At 44.9% G+C, this 20,285-nt stretch overlaps 1 protein-coding gene across 5 annotated transcripts in view; it reads left to right on the top strand.

Moving 5' to 3' along the window:
- Positions 1-20,285, top strand: part of SFXN5 (sideroflexin 5) — a 211,271-nt gene that overhangs the window by 13,045 nt on the left and 177,941 nt on the right. For all 5 annotated transcript variants that reach the window (XM_090035125.1, XM_090035126.1, XM_090035128.1 and 2 more), the window contains exon 2: positions 3,787-3,855. In XM_090035125.1, the coding sequence (XP_089891251.1) occupies positions 3,787-3,855 (69 nt within the window). The remainder of the gene's footprint in view (positions 1-3,786; positions 3,856-20,285) is intronic.

The raw sequence follows: 20,285 nt of genomic DNA on the forward strand, positions 1-20,285 counted from the left end.
ATATTTACTGCATTTAAAACATCTCTGATCAAAACGTATTTCTTATTTACAATTAAACAATTCATAGAATAGTGGGGTTAATTCTAGTCAGTGAATTAAATGGATTATTTCAGGTTGGCCTGGGAAAACTTTCAGGTATGCCAACGTGAAAGGGATGGGATCTTAAATTCCCACTTATTTAAAGACCTCAAAAAAGATCCCATCTCCTAGGTTACCTAAGCCATTCTTCAAACTTTCACAACTAGTTGATCTCATCCTCACCCTTGTTTTTATTCAGGCTGAATTTCTGACTCTCAGATTTAGCAAAATAAATGTAAACATTTAAGAAGTTTAAAATAAATATAGGCCTGAGCATAATTTCTTAAATTCAGATTCTTAAAAAAAAAAATCTTGTTCTAAAACAAAAAAATTAAAAAAAATCTTAACTTCTCTTAAAAAAAAAAAAAGCTGGATTATTTTTAAATTGTGTATGGTGAGGGTTTTGTTTTTGTTTAAATCAACTTTGCAAAATGCAAGCTCTCAAAGGAAGTGCCAATTTAATGTTGCCTCTGGAGCCTTACTTTGCCTGCCTTGAATATGTATAGATTGCAATAATCCGTTGAATTTCCAGTCCTTCATGAAAAGTATGGTGGGATTAGACTGTTGCTCATTGAAACAGCTATCTGCATTTTCGTAGCAGGGGTAAATTACCTGGCGTTTCCCTGTTCTCATTCTGTAAAACCCTGAACCTTATGGGCTGAAACAAAAAAGAAAATTCTGCCTGAACACTTGGTGTGGGATGCTTCAGCCCAAGTGACTAAAATTTGGCAAAGTTTTATAGGCAATTGAAAACAGGGTCTTATAATGGAAACTGTTGGGTGACGTTAACTATAGGCAGTGGCAACACCCCTGACTTCAGCAGATGAAAACCAAACTCAGGAAGAATTAGAGTAGTGGTTCTCAACTAGCTTGGAGTTGGGGCACCCCTCCACAACTCCTTTGAATCTGGCAGTACCCATGGTCCAGAGCCACTGTTGTGCTTCCTCCGTTTATCTCCATGCTTCTCAGCTAGGCTGCTCTGAGTGTCCAGGCACTGTAAAGGGCTGCTGCAGGGTCCCATCTGACCCCCTCGGGTGGACAGCACAAAGGCCAGAGCACAGCCTTTCCTGGTCTTGATGCCACGCACTCCTGCTGGGAACAGAGGGGTACAGGACAGTCCCTATTGCTCAATGCACCTGTTTCCATTTGGGGTCGGACTGAGAGAGGCTGTAGGAAGAGTGCAGGCTGCATGCATGACATTTCAGCCTGGCCAATACAGGACTCGCGCTGTGGCACCCCTGGATCGGGTTTGCGGCACCCCATTGAGAACCACGGGACTAGAGCAAATGCTGCTTTTTTCCCTTTTAGATTCCCCTGGTGGGAGGGGGAAAGGGAATGGTTGTTGGTGAGTTCCCCTGTAAAAGCTTTAGCCCTCTGGCTTTTTGCAGTTGTCTGCACTTTCAGCTGAACAAATAGGTAGCCTGTCTGTGCTGGAGGTGCACTTTGACCTGGATTTGACTAGGTCTTTTAAAGCACTGATGTTGGGACTGCTGCTGAATTGTTCAGCACATGCGCACTTCCCAGAGTGTGGCTGACCAGGAACCGGCGTTCAAAGTCCATTTGACTCAATAAACCCTGTGTTTGGGACTGTGGTGTTCTCTGAATAGGAGAGCAGAGCCAGTAGGTCTCCACCTAATTTGGGAGTTAGGGTGCAACAATATGCATAACAAAGTCATGCCAGCTTTTCACTGTGTTTCTTTCCGGCAATGTTTTGTCCTCATTCCCTACCTTTGCTTTTCTGTTTGTCTTTGTATTGCATGCTCTGCAGAGATTTGTCAGCCTGTATGTCTAGCACCCCTCATGGGGCCCTGATCCCTGCTGGGGCATCTGAGTTCACTAATGGAAACATTTCCTGATAACAATTCCCGGCCTACTGCTTTTTGCGGAGACCTACTACTCAGTTTAAGTCTTCCTTGCTTTTAAAACCAGCCATTGGCTCACACAAGTATTTTGAGAGTTTATATATGAATAACTACATTGAGTCTTATGCTATGGTTTTGCATCGTGAGATGTTTGCGGGGGGCTCTGCTAGCCACTGGAGTGCAGGAGCTATTGAATCCAGACATTAAAGAGCAAAAAACCCCCCAAAAACGCTGAACATAATTTTAAGGGCAGCTTGTTCATTCGACAGCAGGAGAACTTATCATAATTATCGCACTGATGTTGTGAGAAGCTTTTCTAATCTCAGGATTTTCATCTCTGCAGGTGTTCATGTCATAGTCCCTGTGAGATGGTGTCTTGTCCTGCACGTGCCACATTTGGGCTTTGAGTAGGTGGCCAGCATGCATTTTTATTGGATGTCCCATTCAAGAACCTAAGGACAAACATGAACAAACTATCCAATTCCACCCACCTTTTACACACGCATTAAGACTGCTTAATTCCTGTTCTTCCTACTGCTCATGTTGGCTAGCACAGTGGGACCCTGTTTTTGTTGGTCTCTTGGCAGTCCTGTAATACACACACAAATACAGGGGCATCTTCCTTCCAGCACATGTACTGTTAAACACCCTTCCTCACCCTTCACATCAGTTAGGAAACCATTTGCTTCTATTAATGTGTTCAGATCTTAGTGTTTGGTATGGAGGTGTGCCCTAGAAGCTACAGGTTTCCATGTAGAATATGTCTGGATAACTATGTCCCAACTGAGCACTGCATTTTCAAGACTTGTAGTCTCTAAAGAGAATGGTGCTGTATGCACTGTTATGATTTTTGATTTCTAGCAATGTGCCAAAATGGTACTTGGTTAAGTTGTTTTGTACACCCTGACCAGCGTTAGTGAAACCTGCAGCCCTGTAAAACCTTTTTAGTACTTTTTGTATTTACTTGCCTACCACGTGCACTGTTTCCCAAAAAGTCAGCCCTCCAAAACCGGAATGCATGCCTGAAGTGGAAAGGCTGATCTCTTTTTCCTTGCTGGAATAGAAAAGCATGGAGACCCTGCTCTCTAACGGCTTTTGGCATGCCTGCTGCTTTGTTCCTGGTGCTTGCTGGGCCAGAGTGGAGTTGTTAAGCTGCTAAGGATTTGGCAGTAGCTTTTTTTATCTTGGTCACCTGAAAGCTAAAAATGAGAGAACTTTAATTAACTTTACCTGTAGTGTGTACTTTGTTTGGTGTGGTCAAGACTGGGCACATCTACACATTCATTAATGCTCCATAATTACAGCGCATTAAATTTTGTACCTGTAATAAATGCGCCATAATCAGCACTACTGCGCATTAGCACAGATAAATGCTTTTTGTGTGATGCTTAATGCCCATTGGACTAATCTACTGCACATTAGCGTGGTTTTTGCCAGCACACTAATGTGCAGTAGAATTAATCCAGTGGGCATTGCGCGTCTCTTATAGATGCGCTCTCTGTCTTGTTTCCTGGTTCTAGTATGTCAGCAAAATGCTTGTCTTTTTAAGTCCCGATCCTGCAAGTCCATTCACATGCAGTCCCTTGCAGATTGGTGCCTTCTAGTTTCAAGCTCCTTTAAGGGACAAGTTGGAGAAAAAGAAACCTGAGAAGAGATCTGCATTAGGTTTGGAGAAAACCCGTACGTTTTGACTTCCTGATAGTGACATGGATGCCAGCTTCAAGGCATGCTATGCAGAACCTCAGAGCCTTTGCTGGGTGACCCGCTCACGCTCATCCCTTCACAGCCTTCCATAATGCCCTGGAGTACCCTTTTCCAACCATGTCTTTCTCTCCCTGTTCTCCAGACTTCGTTTTATGGACGATTCCGGCACTTCTTGGATATCATTGACCCACGCACTCTCTTCGTGTCTGAGGTAATGAATATACACATCTTAGTCTCTGAAAGTACCATTTCTTAGATGGGAACATAGGACCTGGGGGGTGGGGGGACTCCAGGGCCATTGTGTCCTTTGAGTTTGGTTTAAAAGAAAATGCTTAAATGCAAGAGTCAAAATCATAAGTGGTGTTCCCTTAATAAGGGCCCCGTTGTATCAAGTGCTAAGGATGTCATTGGGTGCTTAGCACGATTCAAGATTGTTCCATAATGGCACAAAAGCCAGGAAATTGAATCCAGTTCTTCCTGTCCAGCCAGCTGAAGTAAAAATACTTGTTACATACCTCACCTAGCTATTTAAGGTTCTCCAACAATGAGGGAAGATCTGATGTGACATTCCTGGTGGTTTTAAGGTTAAAAAAATGTAGAAAACTGATTCAAGACGTCTTGCAAGAGGAGCACAAATCCACCTTGATAAAATCTGTTACAGTTATTTGGGAGAAATGCCTGTACAAAATTAATTGTAGTGATCCTTGTCGATCATTTGTGACTCCAGATCCAATTAAATTTGCTTTGAGAGAGAGAAAAAAGCTGTGCTTGCTTTGTCAGTCCCACAGATTCAGCCAGGGATCTGCAACTCAAATGAGGTCTCTGCTGGGTCGTGCATCATTGCCTGAAATAAATGTTCTGCAACTGGAGCTTAGTTAACAGTGCTGCTGATGCTGTGTGAGTCAGAACAGAAAGTAGATCACACCCCTAGTAAAAAAGGTATTTTTTGCCATTCAAGTTAACAGATGTAGCTATGAAGATGCACAGGATCAAATCTTTTTTTGAGTATGAAACTGGCACTTCTACATAGTAATTATCCTGGTTAACTTTTCTGGCTCATGTGTATTTAATTTTATATTGACACGGACTTTTTTGCATATAACATTTCATAAATGTTAATATATTTTTTTCATAAGAAATGTTTCTAATTGGTTTACCTTAAGCAGTGCCGTATGCCACTGTTTAAAGGATGAGACGATGAAAAATGCATACTTTTTTTTTTCAGTGGCAACTACTCTGCTATCCAATACAAGATATAGATGTAGGTATATATTTAATTTTCAGCGCCTGGTACAGGGGTACATTGTACATTAGCAGCTAAACTATCCATTAGTGTCCATGGTGTGCCTTACTTGTTTGTCTTTTTTTCATACCCTGATGAAAACATACCTGGTAGGCTTTTAAATGTTCTTCTAGAATTGATCGGCTTTCTTCAAAAACATGAGGCTAAGATATATTGGAAAGTTCCTCTCCTTTGGATGTTTGCCCAAGAACACCACAGAGAATAATACTGCAGCTCTTGTGCTATAAAATTGAAGATTATAGCTTCACTTATACAAACACAAGTTCAAATGAAATATGAAATCAATTTTCAAAAGTCGATGTTCTCTGTGTGGAATGATGTCTGTGGAAATAGCCTGCTAGAAAGAGAGAGTTTCAGCTCGCATGGAGATTTCTGCAAGCCATTGAACTAGCAAGAGGAAATGGACTGAAAGAGAGGATGACTTGAAAATTCAGTGAAACTTGAGTTGCTGTTTAATGGGAATGTAAGCAGTAGATAAAAACCCCTTCAAATGATGGGGCTGATCCTGTGGCTGTTTTGCACCAAAGTTTGTGTTAATAGATGCAAAGCAATGCATACTGCAAGGATTCCTTTTCCCATGTGCATTTGGGAATGAGTTGGGAATTGTGTGCAAGTTCTGAATTCCAGTTTGACTCTGTGAACTCCTCACATGTGATGGTCTCCACAAGCAAAATGGAGTTTGCAAAGAAAGCACCTTTTCTGCTCTCTTTTTACCTCTCCCATGATGAAATGCTGAGCTGTAGTATTGCAGGGCTAAGCAGTCTTCCCAAATGGATGGGTAGCTGATGGGGTCAGCTGGACTGAAGGGGTCATCTGATCAAGGGGACTGGGCATTTATAAAGAAGAGACTTTCCCATTAGCTGTTTCTTATAGAGGAGGAGACCAGAAGCAGAAGGCATCGTGATCCTTAAGGTCAGCAGAGAGCATCCTCCTGCCCGTACCATCTGTGCACCAAGTTCACGTGGCCAGAGTACATGCAAGGTTGTTCCTGGTACTTGCTCCTCAGCTTTGCAACTTCTTCCTCCTTAAAGCCCACCAGAGCCCAAACCTAGACTTTTTTCATAAGTGGTGTAAGGTGTGGCTCAAGCAGGCTGACCGGGGATATTGTTTGGGAAACTGCTTTCTCATGTGGCTTATCTGTTTTTATAATTCGCTTGTTTTTATTACTCCTGAGCCTTTTCTGGGGATGGTGGCATAGGAATCAAATAAATAAAGGATGTGCAGAAAGAGAAGCTATGAGGGAGACGCGGACTTCAACACCCAAGAGGACTTTATTCAAATCCCAGAGAGTGCTCAAGTGCTAAGGAGAATGAGTCAGGGGTGTTATGTAGGTGTGTGATCATCTTGTCTAGACTTGTATCTTATCTCTCTTGTTCTCTCAAGTAGACCTTGGCAGAGTCTGTGTGCTTCAACTGGCATGTCCCTGGAGTAGTTAGCTGTAGACCAGAGTGCTCATATGGGTATTGCTGTAGGAAATGGCATGCATAAGGAACCAAACTGGGGGAGTATTGGGGGAATCAGCTCTGACTGGGGGGGTAGCCAGAGGCAGAGGAACCATGATGTCCCATTTCTGTGCTGTGGTAACAGTTGATGTCCAAAACTAGTGTTAGACAGGCCAAAGAAAAAGACTGTATAGGAAGTGGAAGAGCCCATGGCTTCAGTGTCCTGGGACTCGGACACAGCAGCCTGGTCCATGCCCAGCTTTGGAAACTCTTGTCAAGTTGGGTCTGAGACCTGTGTTGCTGCATGTGCTTTGGGAAACTCACACTGGGAAGGATTTGGATGAACTAAAAAGACATGTGGCTCCTAATTTGCTTGTCTAAGTAAGACCAGAAATGGACCCAAGAAATCCAACTCCTTCCACCCCTCAAACCATTAAAAAAAAATCCAAAACCTCTCTCTACATCTTGTGTGTGTGTATATAGTATGTAAACTATATATCTCTATATTTCTATGTATCTGAACATACACATAAAAGGAAATTGAATTAAGCTCCCAGCTTTTAGAAAGAAATCCCTAGCAGGAATTATTTCCTTTTACTAGTTATAGCAAGGTCCCCTAATTCCTGCTGTTTAGCGACTAGGAGGGTAGCCTTGGAGAGCTGCAGTGCAGAATAGGCTGCTAAGGAACGGTCAGCTGCAGAGAAAAGCATCAGAGCAGATGCGGAGAAGAGCTTCAGGCAGGTATCTGCAGCAAGATGCCCTTCAGTATGCCACAAAGGCTGTGCTTTGGCAAATGGGTAAGCTAAGAAGGAAATGGATGACAGCTGGGCAGGCTGCAGGAGGAGTAATGGGCTAAACAGAAACCCCTGGATCAGTCTGAGGTCAGGTGCCCAGAAAGGGGTGGAGGCCAGCATGCTTCAAGCCTAGGTTCAGGGCCAGGTGGTCAGTCTGGCCCTGAGCTGGAGAGTGGAAAGCACTCCTGAGGGTTGTTGCGAAGGCAGGGGACCTAGCTAGCCCAGGGATCCAGGGAAGCCGGAGGGAGACTGGAACCTGCTGGGACCTGAAGCCTCAGGAGACCAGAGGTTTGAGTGCACCTGATAAGTGTGGAGACCATGAGTGGGATGCCTGGTGGGGCTTTCCATGTCATAAAGGTCAAAAGCCCCCATAGAGCCCTGCCAGGGTCCTGCATAGGCTACTGTTGAGGTGGGGCCGGGGTCCTGTGCGATGGTGCCGATGCCCAGATGGTGCCCTGCAAGGATCTGGGACCCAGTGGGCTGTGTGTGCTAGAGCCAAGATGGGGCCAGGGGCCCAGTGCATAAGGAGAGAAGGGGCTGAAGCAAAGACACAGCCTTGCTTGGGCCTGGGACCCAGCAGACTGTGGGCTAAAGCCAAGCAGTTCATCGGCTGAGGGTAATAACCCAGAAAGTCAGGGACTTGAGGGCTGAGACCAGGCTAGGGCCAGAGGGGCTGGGGTAGGCAATTATTTGGGTTGAAGGACTACTTAAGGAGTTTTAGTGAACTATTGCAGGCTGGCAGAGGGTGCTGACCCAGCCCTGGACTGGGGTGGGTAGTTGATTCTGCCTGGCCCCAGTCCTGTCTGCTTCACACCCACTGCTGGGGCTGTCAGGCAGGTTTGCATGAAGACTGCCCCAGGACCCCTGCATGCAGGCTGTGTTTGGGTAGGTGGATGGGATGCACCCCCAAGCAGGCGCAAAGCGGAGTCTGGGAATGGGACGGGTGGGTGGGGGTTGGGATCAGGTTGTGGCGACAGTGCAGAGCCGGGTCCCGGGGCAGGGCTGTGATATGCTCCTCTTACGTCCCTGCCTGCAGAACTGGTGCCTATTGCAGGGATGTGTGGGGAGCAGATTGCAAGTTTGCCCTGGGCCCTGGTCCCATGCCGTCACCACTCCGTAATCCCAGCCCTGGCCCCTGCCTACCTGTCCCGCTCCTGGATGCCGCTCCCCATCTGCCTGCCTGCTCCATATGACTGCCATGGTGGTGGATGCAAGGTAGACAGGCCAGGGTGCCCGGGCAGCGGGGTCAGGTCTGGTGGTGGCAGCAGAACTGACAGTGGCACCTGAGGGATCCGCTGTAGGCTGGATCCAGTCCATGTGCCATATTTTGCCCACCTCTCACATAAGGGAATATATGCAAGGCATGGAGTGGCTTTGAGGGAGGTGGGGGCAGGTGGCCACATTTCAAGCCGTTAAGGCAATTAAGGCCAGGACAGCAATGATTGGGGCAAGTAAACCAGTATACAGCTATGTTCCAGAAGAGGCCAGAATCATCTTTAAATCAACCCCCCTTTAACGTCTCTTGCTGTCCAAAGAGTATCCCATCCCTCTCTAAGTCTCCTGAAGTTTGGCCTGCAGGCTGGACTGATTTTAAGTCGATCAGATCTAAATCATTGATTTAGTATGGTGATTTAAAAGCCTGATTAAATTTATTCATTTTTTTTATCAGCTTTCCCTTTGTATTTTTTTTCTTCTTTTAGGGAAAGGTGTATTTTTCATTGATTGCAACAATTTAAAACATGTTGATTTACAACCGGGTAGTTTTTTACAGTAGGTTTGTATACATTTCCTGGGTACACACAAATATTTGGATTTTCAGAAATCCAACATTTTTAATATGCTATAAAATGGTGAAATATATGTGTGTTCATTAGATGATTAACTCTTTTTGCTCATATTTGTGTCAAGCTGCAGTAAATTGGCAACTTGAATGTAATTAAACACACACAACCAATACTTTGAGTTTATTGAACAAAACTTCCATTTAGACATAGAAACTTTTTTTTTTAATCAAAACAGAGTGCACATTTGCAACTAAGTAATCTATTAAACACTAGTATTAACTGTTATAGTATTAGAAGTGTGAACTGTGGTTAGTGGGTTTAAACCAGTTACTCGGGTCACCCTGGGGAAAATTTTCTAGAAATCTTCCCTGCTAACACTTGATTCCTGCTGGTGTAACCCCTTGACTTTGTGTGCTGCAGTATTTTAATTTAGAGACATGGATAGAGCACTTATACACAGATACAAACATTAACTTTATATGCAAAGGGACCAAGAAAGGCCATTTAAATGAATTGGCCAGAATCATTCAGAAGCAGGGGGTTGGTAGTTACTGAGCAGATGGTTGTTTTTCCCTGAGCTGGAGAATAAGCCTCCATTATGGGTACAGAATCATAAACTTTCATAATCTGAGCGCTAAGATAGTCAGAGCTCAGGGTGAGATAATAAAACAGGAATTTGATACTATTCAGGTTGGCTTGGTGGATAACCTTGATCAAGGAGTACACATGATGGTGTCCAGCACCTGTGATGACTTTGGCTGATCCTTTGCATCCAGTAATATAGACCTTGCAGGGTCAGGCCCCTAATGCATGAATATTGCACCATATTTTTAAAGCTTGATCTCAAATTAAGGCCCTCCCCCATTCTTGTATAGAAGAAAATCAGCCTTTAACTCCAGAGTTTTTAAATAGAGGCTCATTGACTCAACATAGTATAACCTATTAAAAATAATAATATATGTATGCTTTAGTCTATGCTGTATTAAATTTTGTTTTAAGATGGCTTATTTTAAAAAAGGAAAACAATTATAATTTAAATAAAAATAAATTAAAAAGCTGATTTTTAAATGAAGAAAAAAATCCCTCTTTAAAAAAAAAAAATCATCATTAAAAATGATCATCGTGGTTTTTAATCCACCATGATGGCTTGTCTGAAGGCTGTGGAACTCCTTGCCACAGGACACAATACTTCCTGCCTATGAGCTTTTAGTTTTATAATATTTTGGTTTTCTTGCATGGTCTTATTCCTGGTTCTTGAGACAGAGCAAAAACTTTTGATGTACCCTGTCCAGCCCATTTAGTTATGCTTTGGCATCTTTTTGTGATTTAGAAGACTTCTTCTTCATATGAAACCTTGTCCATGTCTCTTAATACCCATCACTTTTATTTGTACTCCCCTTTCAAAATCTGGTCTCTTATTTTAAGGTGGGGTGCCAAGCACTGCACTCAAAATGAGAGCAAATCGTTGATTCCTTTATATTTAAAAAACAAACGGACAAAAAAACACACACAATCCACAAACTTTCCTGTATTAATCTCCAGTCCATTCCTTGGCGATCCTAACATTTATCACTTTTTCACTGTGGTATACGTTGATCTATCCATGGTATGGCCAGGTTTCTTCCTAGACCTAATACAGCTGATTTAGAAATACAGGGCTCCTGGCGTGCCTTTGTTTTACAGGTGCAATGGGGTACGATCCCCAGTCCCACACATGCATGGCAGGACAGGGATCAGAAATAAGATCCCAGTTGCACCCTTTCTACTTGCCAGTGCAGGGGGGATCCTGGGATCACAATTCCAAGCTCCGCCTTCATTGGAAATTTTAAGACAGGTGTCCAGAGGTTTGGAGCCGGAGCTGGAATTGGCTGATTTGTTGACCCTGGTCCAGGACCTTCAGGGGCCCTGCTACATGGCATCTTAAATTGAACATGTAAACCAGCCATAAAAAATATTCTGTGTTATACACAGAACCTATATATGGTAGAAGACATAGGAACAGTTGCTTCCTCCCACTTCCACATCCCCCAGTGTATCACTCTGAAATTCAGCACTGATAAATACATCTGCCCTCCAGTCCCTGAGCTTAGATGGAGTCCATTCAAAGTGTCTCAGTCTTCTGTGTGCTAACTATAAACTTTCTACATCACTGTTTGTCCTCATCCTCCGGTTGCTAATATGTCAAGTAGTATTGGACCCAGAACCAAACCTTGAAACATTCAGTTTTTAACCCTTTTTTTCTTCCCCATGATACAAATTGGTAGTTTAGCTGCGTTTCTTTATGCTTTGTTGAAAGTTTTTGATCGACAATACTTGACCCCCTCACCCTCTGAAGTCCTCATCGAACACCTTTTGAAAGGTAAAATAAATTATGCAAATTGACTGACATTCAAAGAAGTCTCATGAATTAATAAGATGTTATTTCCCTCCGAGGAAGCATGCTGGCCAGACCCTATCATATCCCAGCCTTGCAGAGATTCCTTGGCAGATTCCCAGAAAAGGAAAATGCTTTGACCCTTCCTTTAATGTTTTTGGATTGAATTAGATTGAGGCTTTGAGCCATTGGGAGTGCATCATGAAGCCAACACCAACACTTTTCTCCCCTGGGAATCCATCCTGAGAAAACAAGTATTAATAATCATGGATCAGATGAAGTGCTCCTGCATGTACAAAATCTGCTTTGTTGGTCTACCTAGTCACTGCCCTTTATGTGTCTGTTATGCTGCTTTGAAACACTCTGGGTGCAGCTAGGGAAAAGACATTCAGTTCTGTTTTATAGTGTAAGTTGTGTAGGAAATCTAGAAAATAAAAGCTAACGAATACACCATCTATGGAAAGCTCTTCCTGTTGACAGATGGCTGCATCTAGGGCTTGGGGTTCTTCCCAGGTTGCCAGTGGATTGCTGTGTCTTGGAGAAGCCCGCTCTCTGAGGGAGAAAGTGGACAAATGAGCTTTGATTATTATTACATTTTCCTAGTGATTTCAGTCAGCACTTCCCCCCGCCCCCCTTCTCTTCCCCATTTTCTGGACTGTTGAGCAAGTACCACCTGTCAGGTCAGGCCCTTCTTGGTCTGCTATCTGGTACCATGTAAACCAGTGTAGCCTGGTCCATGGTTGGGTTGTCAGCGACTAAACCAGCACCCCCACCTGGGCTTCCCTGGGTGAGGAGGGTGTGTGGACACCCAGCAGGACTAAAAACAAGACCTGCCAAAGGGCGGATGAGCTCCTTGCAAGCCAATGGCCATCCATACCTGAAGAGGAGATGGGCACCACCAGGTCACTCTGCCCACCAGTGATGCACAGCAACTCAACTGGGGGTGCTGCAGCATCTAAGGTGCCCTGACAGTTGCAGTGGCCTCGGGATTGACTTGAGCAACTACCTTGCCATGCTTCTAGATGCAACAGCACTGACCCATGGTTTTGTCCAGCCCACTGATGATTTTTTGAAGAGCTTTAAGCAGAAAGTGACTATGCAGCTACCAAAGCTGCAAGAACATACGTTTCCAGATCACAGCATTGTCGGAATAAATCTGGGCTTCTGAGGATGCAGGTTCTTAATGCTTATTTAGGGTCTTGCTTCTTCAAGGCTTTCAAATAGTTATCTCCCCTGTGAGGCAGGCAATGAGCATTATACGATATGATAACTGCACTTTTAAAGTAGTGAAATGATAACAAGACAGTACCTGGTCCTTGCACAAGAAGTGGCACAGAAGACTTGAGGTTTCTGTTCTCCAATTCTAGACTATGCTGATCTTTAAGTCCAAAACCCACATCGGTTCATTTAAAAATATGGATTTCATAGATTTCATAGACACTTGGGCTGGAAGGGACCCTGGAGGATCATCAAGTGCAGCCTCCTGCCCAGGCATTTAAAGTGGGTGTTTGAACCACCTCTGGTGGCAGTCTATTCCAAACCTTGGAGGCTCAGACAATAAAGAAATTTTTTCTTATGTCCAGCCTGAATCGGTCGTGGTGGAGTTTGTGACTGTTCGATGTTGTCATTCCTTGGGGCGCTCTGGTGAACAGACATGTTCCCTAGATCCTGGTGAACACCCCTAATAAACTTATAGGTGGCCATCAAATCGCCCGAGCCTGCGCTTTTCCAGGTTCAAGAGTCCCATGGCTCTCACCCTCTCGTCATAAGATCTGTTATCCTGATCTCTGATCATGTACGTGGCTCTCCCCTGCACTCTCCATCCTTTTTGAGTTGTGGAGCCCAAAACTGGACGCAGTACTCCAGCTGCAGCCTCACCAAGGCTGAGTACAAGGGGAGAATTATGTCCCAGGATTTGCTTGAGAAGCATCTATAGATGCAAGCCAGCATTTTGGTCGCTTTACTAGCCGCAGCATCGCATTGCAGGCTCATGTTCATCTTGTGGTCAGTCATGACCCACAAGTCCCTTTCATCTGTAGTGCTAACCAACATAGCACTGCCAAGCCTATAAGGATGTTACAGGTTTTTCCTCCCAAGGTGGAGAACCTTGCATTTTTTGGTCTTAAACACCATCAGGTTCTCATCCGCCCATTTCATGAGCCTGTCAAGATCTGCCTGGATCACCCTCCTGTCCTCAGGTGTGGATGCTTTACCCCAGAGTTGGGTGTTGTCGGAGAACTTGGCCAGTCTGCTTCTGACACCAATGTTCACATCATTGATGAAGATGTTAAAAAGTAAAGGCCTTGGGACAGAGCCTTGAGGGACCCCGCTGGTCACAGCACACCATGATGATTAACTTCCGTCAACCACCACCTCTGGGTCCTACCGTGGAGCCAGTTCCCCTGCCAGTGGATCATGGTGAGGTCAACTCCGCAGTTAGCCACTTTTGCCAAGAGGTGATCATGGGATACCAAATTGAAGGCTTTTTTAAAATCCTTGACTTCAGAAAAGCCAACTTCTTTAACAAGCTCAGGAGGCTGGTCAGTGAGGCCCTAAGGAACCATGACCCCAGGGAGAGGGGAGTTCAAGAAGAGTGGTTGCTCCTTAAGGGAGCAATCCTCAGTGCACAAGCTAAGCCTATTCCATTTTGGAGGAAAGGCAGCCAGAGGACACAGCAGCTCCCCTGGCTCTCCAGGGACCTAGCAGACCTCCTGAGGATAAAAAGACAGGCCTACAAAGGTTGGAGGACGGGATTCACCTCCAAGGAGGATTATTCTGCACTGGTCCGGTCCTGCAGGGAGCAAACCAGGAAAGCCAAGGCTGCAACTGAACTCCAACTAGCTTTGAGCATCAAGGACAATAAAAAGTCCTTTTTCAGATATGTGGGGAGCTGGAGGAAAAGCAAGGGCAACATTGGACCCCTGCTGAACCAGACTGCGCAACTGACGCCCGGGGAAAAGCCAACCTATTAAATGGGTACTTTGTGTCGGTCTTTCATCAGTCCCATGGGACGCCCATGCCCGTTATGGGACAGGGAGGTCCGGGTGAGGGAGATCCCCTGCCCTCCATAAATGCTGACCTCCTGAAGGAACATCTTGATACCTTCAAGTCAGCTGGCTCTGACAATCTACACCCCAGGGTACTCAAGGAGCTGGTGAGCGTCATAGCCCAGCCCCTGGCATGGATCTTCGAGAGCTCCTGGCGCTCTGGTGTAGTGCCCAAAGACTGGAAGAAGGCCAATGTGGTGCTGATCTTCAAGAAAGGGAGGAAAGTGGATCCAGCTAACTGTGCCATGTAAACCAGCCTCGCTTCTATCCCAGGGAAGATCTTAGAAAAGTTTATCAAAGAGGCCATCCTTAATGGACTGGCCAATGCCAACATCCTGAGGGATAGCCAGCACCAGTTTGTTGTGGGTAGGTCTTGCTTGACCAATCTCATTTCCTTCTATGACCATGTGACCTATCACCTGGACAAGGGAGAATATATTGATGTCATATATCTTGACTTCAAAAAAGCCTTCGATCTGGTATCCCATGATCACCTCTTGGCGCAACTGGCCAATTGTGGCCTTGGGTCCACCATGATCCGCTGGCTGGGAAATTGGCTCCGTGGTTGGACCCAGAGGGTAGTAATTGATGGCAGTCACTCATCATGGTGTCCTGTGACCAGTGGGGTCCCCCAAGGCTCTGTCCTTGGACCCATATTGTTCAATATCTTCATTAATGATGTGGATGTTGGATTCAGAAACAGACTGGCCAAGTTTGCCAATGACACCAAACTTTGGGGCAAAGCATCCACGTCAGAAGACAGGTGGGTGATCCAGGCTGACCTGGACAGGCTCAGCAAATGGGCGGACGAGAACCTGATGGTGTTTAAGACCAAAAAATGCAAGGTTCTCCAGCTTGGGAGGAAAAACCTGCAGCATCCTTATAGGCTTGGCAGTACTATGCTGGCTAGCACTATGGAAGAAAGAGACTTGTAGGTCATGATTGACCACAAGATGAACATGAGCCTGCAGTGCAATGCTGTGGCTAGTAAAGCGACCAAAACGCTGGCTTGCATCCATAGATGCTTCTCAAGCAAATCCCGGGACGTCATTCTCCCCTTGTACGTGGCCTTAGTGGGGCAACAGCTGGAGTACTGCATCCAGTTTTGGGCTCCACAATTCAAAACGGATGTGGAGAAGCTTGAGATATGACATCAATCTCTTCCCCTTTGTCCAGGCGATAGGTTACCTGGTCATAGAAGGAAATGAGATGTGGGTAAGTCTTGCTTGACCAAACAAACCCATGCTGGGTATCTTTCAGGATATTGCCTTCAGCTAGTCTGTTAAGGATGGCCTCCTTGATAATCTTTTCCAAGACCTTCCCCAGGATAGAGGTCAGGCTGATGGGCCTGTAGTTTGCCGGATCTACTTTCCTCCCTTTCTTGAAGATCGTTTCCCATTGTGCCTATCTAGTAGAGATTTGTGTGTCAGGATTAGCTAACGTTGCAGGTAAGCCTTAAAGAAAAGGGATTCCCTATGTGCTAATTTATTTAATGATTGATATATATATTTATATTTTCTCCCCTGATTAAACTTGTCTTGGCAGCAACACATTTCAAACTTTTCCAATAAGCAGAAAATGTGCTATCACTAAGATTTGAGCCTGCCTAGCTTTCCCTTCTAGGCCATGAGAAACCCCTTGTGGGGTGCTATGCCTATTTTCTGAAAAGTGTGAGGTTAAAATGATTGGAATAATACTTTTAATTGCTATGTAATTAAGCTCCATCGGAGAAGCAGTGGGGATCAGCAGGTATTTTTATAAAGCTGACTTACTCCATGTGACATTAGCCTGGACAGACTGTTAACACACTGCAGGAAGCTCCTTCATTTGGAGAACACCGTGGGTCTTATAACCTGAAGCAGAAATAAAATGAGAATTAAGTCAAGTTGTATTTGCAGCAGCTGTTTTTAAGCTGTCTTCTCCTGAAGAAGAAATCTCTCTCTGGACTAGTAGTCTTTTTAAAGGACTTAATCCTGCACGGTCCAGGGTAGAATTGGGATCAGAGCTATGTAACTGATATGAACAATCCTTTCTTACTCAGCAGATTGCCTGGCTGTGCTTATTCAGCATCACATCTGCTGGCTTTACTTAACAAAAAAGTTTCTGGCTCTATTGCTGTGGATCCAATACAATAGATCCAGATGGATGCAAGTCTGTCTTGTGTCTCATCGTGAAAAATGGGACCTTCAGTAATTTCTGGTTTTCTCAGAGCACAACTGGACTTTCAGGACCCTGGCTGACTGAGAGGTGCTGGCAACTAGGAGCAGCACCTTCCTGCTTGTACCCAGGCCGCTCAGAGCTGAAGCTCACCCCTGCAGAATGCCAGCACAGGGCACAAGCATCACATAAGTCGGGCTTAAACTCGGGGCTTGTTTTGCCAAGCAAAACCAAAGTGGTCCATGCCGTAGGGTGACGTTCACCATGTGAGTGGAGCTAGCATTAGTAACAAGTACGAAACTTGCCATTTTCCTACCTGTAAAGTTCCTCTTCGTATTGACTCCTAATACAGTAACGCTGGAGGGATCTCTCTTTGTGTTGGCTGTAACTGCAGTTCAGGTGTGCCTGTGTGGCTTTTCAGCATGATATGGGTAGCGCTGTACAACAAGAGCTTTCTTTCCAGGAGCTGTAAAATGGATGCTTCAGAGACCCCACGGTGAATTCTCCTGTTAGCTTCACCAGTATAAATCTGAAATGCTTCCCTTGAAACATGCATATGCTCCTCCCCTTCCCCCAGGGGTTTCTCGCCAGGGCTCTTCAAAAATAAATCTTGGTCATGGATGGTCCATCACTGCCTTGGGATAGGAGACAAAGGGACAGGTCTTGGTCTTATGGAAGTCACAGATTCGCAGAAGTTTAGGGCTGGACGGGACCTTGTGAGATCATCAGGTCCAGTCCCCGCTGCTCTGGGCAGGAAAGACTGCTGGGGTCAATAATCATTGCAAGAGCTCTCTTTAGTGGGTATTAGGGGATCTGGATAGTCTGTGTACTAGTACTCTGTACGATGCAAAGCTTGAAGGGCTGTTTAGAGAGATCTCCAAGAGAGCTTCCCAGTGGACACTTATGGCTGCTGGATCTAAAGCACGTTGGAGGTTTGGGCTTCCTAGGCTGCGCCTGGGTAGTGCACTGGCATATGTCTGGGCTACAGATGGTCTTTCCAGCATACCTTTTGAAGTCCTGAAACCTGCAGTCTGAATGCATAGGCCTTGACTGGTGACTCCTCAGTAGCTTAAGCACATGCTTTCTCTGAGATCCAGCCTGGTGGGCACTGCCTTACAGTTTACATACAGGGCACTCTAATTGCACATACGGGCCAAGCACATATTGCTCAGAGGCCGTAATGCATGCCAGTCCATTCACAGCCTGCTGCTTAGGATATAACAGACCTAACTTAACTGCTTTTTGGATAAGTCATAGCACCTTTCAACCTAGTTGGCTCTCTGTACTTTGTTTAACTCCATGATAACCGATCCCAGAAAAGGTGAAGGGGAAGTGTCTGTCAAAAGGCTGCTGTTGGAAGCTTTGATCATAGCCAAAGCCAACCGTACATGTCAATGGATTATTCTGTACCTAACGAGCATCGCAGCTGCTGTTAGAGCTGCGGTACTAGCTGCCCACAACCTGAACGGCTTTCAGCATTTTCGATGTTTCTCATAGCAATTGTGAAACAGGCTGTTAGAAGTCTTGAATAATAAAAGCTGGTCAGTTTGTGGGCAGCTAATACCACAGCAGTGACAGCAATCGTGGTGGGTTGTTCTGTGCTTAATGAGCGTTGCTTGTATTTTAAGTTTGTGTAAATGCCTAAGCATTTTTTTTCACTCCCAAGACTGTACACTTAAAGGGTGTGCACTGAATGCGTGATGTTGAAACACCTAACACAGAGACTTGCATTATCAGAATGAATAAAATGTTCGTGTCTGTACGACAGTAAGTATTTTGTGTGAATCTTTGGTTTCTCTGGTACTCCTTAGTGGTGTTTTTTTGACAGGAATGAAAGGGTCGAGCTGAGTCTCTTGTGTCCACAATCCTTCCTCACCTGTGCATGGCTTCTACTCCAAATGCCAGCTGAGTCTGTGCTGCTTTTTTTTGCACATTTTAAAATGGCCAGTGGGGAACCCTTTCTTTTATAACCTCTGTTTGTCTGATGGCTCCCTGATCAGCATAAACAGGTAATTAGTTGTCAGCAAGCACTTGCTAAGCAACAAGGAATTGGACTGAGGCAGAGGCATCCTTTTGTCAGATATTCAAAGCTTTTGGTCACTGCTGTAATATATAGTGGATCTGGGAGGCTTGGTATTCCTTACTCATTCCTGACCCATCCAGTCCCCTGTGAGTGAGTGGAGCTGTAGCCTGAGCCTAGCTTATTGTTTCATAGCTAATTTTAAGTGTTCTAGCATCCATCTGGCTATTCACGTGGTCTTAAATGGCTGTGCCTTCTGGGGATATATGATCATGAGTGGTCCAAGTGTTGAGACTGTTCAAGTAGGAGATGCCCTAGATCAGGGGTGGACAAAATGCAGCCCATGGGCCAGATGTGGCCTGCCAAGCCATTCTATCCGGCTCGTGGGGCCCCTAAGAAATTTAGAAAAGTAATATGTCATGCAGCCCTCGATGGCTTGCCAAAACTCAGTAAACGGATATCTGCCCAAAATAATTGTCTGCCCCTGCCCTAGATGCAGCCTTCTTCTCCCTCCCCCTCCCCATGGTATAACAGCATTATCTTCAGCATTGTTTTAACATATTCATAAGTTATCTAGATAAAGGGGTGAGCAGTGAAGTGGCCAAATTTGCGGATGATAGAATTAGTCCAAGTGGTCAAGACCAGAGCAGACTGCAAGGAACTACAGAAAGATTTGGCTCTATTGAGTGAATGGGCAACTAAATAGCAGATGAAATTCAGTGTTGATGAGCAAAAATAACCCAGACTATACATACCTATGACAGCTTTACATTTTGCTGTTTCCGCACAGGAAAGAGATCTGGGGGTCATTGTGGGCTGTTCACTAAAAATACCAGCTCAGTGTTCAGTAGCCATCCAGAAGACAAACAAAATGATAGGGATTATGAAGAAGGGACTTGGAAGCAAAACTGAAAGTATCATGATGCCACTTTTATAAATCCATGGTGCATCCAACCTTGAATACTGCGCTCAGTTTTGGTCCCAGTATCTCAGAAAGGATATACAGAAATTTAGAGACTGTGTATATAGAAGAGCAACAAGGATAATTTAGTGGCATGGAGGGGCTTGCATATGGGGAGAGACTAAAGAGGTTGAACCTGTTCAGTTCAGAAAAGAGATGCTTGAGAGGGCGTATGATAAGGGTTTGCAGATGGTGAATGATGAAGAGGAAGTAGAGATTTATTATTTAGGTTGTAAGTTTAAAACGAACAAAAGGAAGTTCTTTTTCACACAGTATGTCATTAAAATGTGGAACTCGTTGCCACCAGATGCTGTGGGAGCTGACAGTTTACTCTGATGCAAAAAGGGATTGGACAGATTCTCGGAGGAAAGGAGCATCAGTAGCTATTGAACATGGGAGTGAGGGGCCCAGCTTTTGAATGGGGACTTCTCAGACCCTAAATGCTGGAGGCTGCGAGTGGGAGAGGAACGGTGGAGAAAACCTGATTGGAAGCAATTCACTCTCCTATTCAGCATCAGGATATTGGCTGAGATAGACTTATGATCTGACCCAAGATGTGGCAGTTCTTATGCTGTTCTTATGATTTATTTGTGTGTGCTCCGATGCCTTTAACTTCTCTGCTGCTGATGCTGCCTCCCAGAACTGACCTCGGTGAGTGTTCACTTCCCAGAAGCAATATTTAAATTTATTCAGTGTAAAAATTGGCTTTATAGGGTGGCTCAAGCCTGTTTTGCAAGCCAGAGAAAATGGCTTACCTGT

The sequence above is a fragment of the Crocodylus siamensis genome, chromosome 2 (assembly GCF_052110815.1).
Source record: "Crocodylus siamensis isolate JL-2025a chromosome 2, ASM5211081v1, whole genome shotgun sequence".
Lineage (NCBI taxonomy): Eukaryota > Metazoa > Chordata > Crocodylia > Crocodylidae > Crocodylus > Crocodylus siamensis.